The 3,143-nt window shown below is 39.2% G+C and overlaps 2 protein-coding genes across 2 annotated transcripts in view; both read left to right on the forward strand.

Annotated features, from left to right (window-relative positions):
• The window catches only part of LOC118338757 (NADH-ubiquinone oxidoreductase 75 kDa subunit, mitochondrial-like), a 7,120-nt gene extending 6,186 nt beyond the window's left edge, over positions 1–934 (forward strand). Inside the window, exon 19 of the mRNA XM_035676067.1 lies at positions 305–934. Within this exon, the coding sequence (XP_035531960.1) occupies positions 305–396 (92 nt within the window). The 3' untranslated portion in view covers positions 397–934. The remainder of the gene's footprint in view (positions 1–304) is intronic.
• Positions 935–1,293: 359 nt separating this feature from the next.
• The window catches only part of LOC118338756 (INO80 complex subunit D), a gene marked incomplete at its 3' end in the record, with an annotated part of 8,138 nt that continues 6,288 nt past the window's right edge, over positions 1,294–3,143 (forward strand). Inside the window, 1 exon segment of the mRNA XM_035676066.1 lies at positions 1,294–1,594.

Below are 3,143 nucleotides of genomic sequence, written 5' to 3' on the forward strand. Positions count from 1 at the left end.
TGTATGTCGTTGTTTCACACTTGCAAGAAATAAAACATGCGGACATATTTATTGTTAGAAATGTAATAATGCTGTTGCAATGTGATACTCTAAAAGAGCACATTGCACTTATGTAAAACACATGGCTTTAAATGCATATCTTCATCCAACCTTAACATTCAATTTGTAAGTTACTTTATTTTAAATTCCTAGCATGATGAACATTTATTTATTTTCTAGTTTTACCCATTATTATGTTGATTTTTGGTCTTTGCAGTGGTTTAGGGGCACAGACTTTAAATCTGCTCTCAATCTTTACCCACAGATCCGATAAGCAGAGCCTCCCAGACGATGGCTAAGTGTGTGAAAGCTGTCACAGAGGGAGCACAAGCTGTGGACGAGCCAGCCATATGCTAAAGCAAAGTGGATAGCCATCCAATCCTTGAAAAAAATAATAATTATACGCACAACTCCGCTATTTGCACATTCCTAGAAACTTATTTGCACATTCCTAGAAACTTATTTGCACTTGTATTTTACTATAGTCGATATTTTACTATAGTCGACGCTTCATCATGTGCGCACATTATAGAACTAACATACTTTACTAACCTGCTGAAACGTGTATTTGCTGCTTGTGAAGATGTGAGCTAGGTTTACCAAATCTCCAGACATGTACCCCTGACAGTTCATGGTTTCACCTGTTAGGACATTCACATTTTTAGTAGGTGGGACCAAAGCTCCTTCCAAAGTAAATCTAGTTTCTTGTCTTCCTGTTAAAATTACCAGCATTAAAAGTGTTAAGATTATATTTTCCTAAAGGTAAATGCAGTATATAGTATTACAAGTGTAGATATTTGTGTGATATTTAATAAACAGTTTTCTGTAGCAAGCCTAATTAATTTTTGCAAACCCGACTATTTAAGTTTATGCTCTTATTTAAAAAAAAAAAAAACAGTTAAAGAGGCTCATAATATGTGCTGGTGCCATGTTTTTGGTGTCATATCCAGTCAACTTTTCCAGCTCCTGTATCTGCTTGACACGTGGTCCATCATCGGTGAACAGCCGGCAACAGTGTGGCAGCAGGGCTGGTGGTAACTCATTCATATGGAAGACGACAGCCGTGGTCCAGGTGGATTTCACACTGTAACACTTTGCTGGACCTCTCAGTCAATATGATATAACTCTCAGCTGTTTTAAATGTGAAAAATGTAACGGCGCAGTCCGGCACACAAACTGCATTTTGTTCAATAAAAAGATCAACATGACACTTGAACACTGTAGGGGCTTTTAACAAAGTTGAATTTCCAATATGGTAGGAGAGGTTGTTGTTGTTGAGCGGATTGTTGTCATGTCCCCGCAGTGCCTGTAGTGGTGCTGTGAGGAGTCTGCTGTGGATCCAACAAAAATCCTCAGCAGCCTACCTACTGCTTGTAATTTGCTCTGGATAGCCTATATTTACATGCATCCTTATTTCAAGATATACCGAGCTCGATGAAGATCGCTGTTACTATCCTATCTCTAATATCGATGCACAAATAGCCTAGCGGATTCTAATAGACATTTCGGCCGTCTATCTGGAGCGAATACCTTACACAGCCCATACCAATTCAAGGTAAGCGAAAGCGTATGCAGCCTCGGTCTCGATTTCTGAGTGTGCCGTTTCGCGCAGGCTTCAGTCGGCCAGGCGTTCAACTAGAGGCCGGTGTGCTATCGAAGCTAAGAGGCCTCTGATTAATGACTCGTTTATTTTATAAGTTGTGATCCGACCAGGTGACTCCGTGTCTTAAATACTTGTGGGGAGTCATGCGGTGTTGACAGTTTTGAGTCTAGTAGCCTGCTAACTTCACACTATGTATCGATAGTGGCTATAATTCATATCGATTATTGGGGAGGCCTTCGGTGACAGGCCTTAAGCCTTGTATGTAACGTTAGACCCTTTGTTTGGAACTATTTGGCCATAAATGTAGGATTTTTATACACACAAAAATCCCACGACTGGGGCCGATAAATAAACAGGTATACGTTATGATTACGCTTGCATTCTTCTAAATAAAACTAAACTGAAAGTAGACCTTTATAGTGTTACCATTTGCTGATGTTTCCGTTTCCTGGTTAGCTACCGCCTACTAATTTGTGTTTTTAGCTTTGATAGCTTGTGAGCTAACTAGCAAATTTGACTTTTCGTGCCGGGCCGACGCTGTTAGTGTGTATTTCTGCCTGAACATTGATATTATTGTGTCTTATGAATTAAGACACGGGTGTATATGCCACGTAGAAACGTTTAATATCTAAATGAAGCTTCACATCTCTCCAGCTAATGTTGGCATGCTAAGCTACCGGTAGCCCCCCGGACTCCAGTGGTAGTTACCGCTTGTTACCTGTCCAGTTCTCCGTATTTACCTAAAGTTGTAACGTGAACCCAGGCTGATGTAAACGACACGTATCCGACCTGCCCTCATGTGTCCGACATGTAACCTGAGTTGTCAGAACCAAACAACTTGGAAAAACACAATTTAAAGTTAAATGTAGCAGCTAAGCTACTGCTGAAGTCGGGCAGCAACTATCATTACAGTGTAATGTTAATGTGATGTACCTGTAGCATCCCATTTGTGTGCGTGTTTTATTATGCAGCGTTGCATTTAAAAAAAAAAAAAAAGCTTCGTTTGTGTTTCTTTGTTGAATCGAGAACGGCGACTTTTAATTGAAGTGTTCAGCTCGTCTTGTAATGATGCCTACACACCACCAAGTGACTGTTTTTACTAGGTTGTAACTTTGTCAAGCGGACCGCTGTCATGCAATATACTGTTTTGCCACATTGATACTCATCATATTATCTGTTAAGTGCTAGCCTGGAGGATAATTGAATGGACTGGTGAATAAAATGACCTATTGTTTGTTTACCAGCCGTTTCTCAATTAGAGATGTTGACACTGTAAATTAGAGGGTGTAAAAGCAACTGGTGAGTATTCAGACTCAAAATGTGTCTAGACAAGAGTGTTCTCAAGTAACTACATACATTGTTTTCTACAGTATTTATTATTCACAGCATACACTCATATAGTAGTTTAATAATAACATGACATAAAATAATCTTGGAAAAATTATGTACTGCATACTTTTTTCTTTCTTGAATGTTTATTCTCATGAAATACCTATATATA

Source organism: Morone saxatilis, unplaced genomic scaffold (genome assembly GCF_004916995.1).
Source record: "Morone saxatilis isolate NCDOM2014 unplaced genomic scaffold, NCSU_SB_2.0 Contig5, whole genome shotgun sequence".
NCBI lineage: Eukaryota > Metazoa > Chordata > Actinopteri > Moronidae > Morone > Morone saxatilis.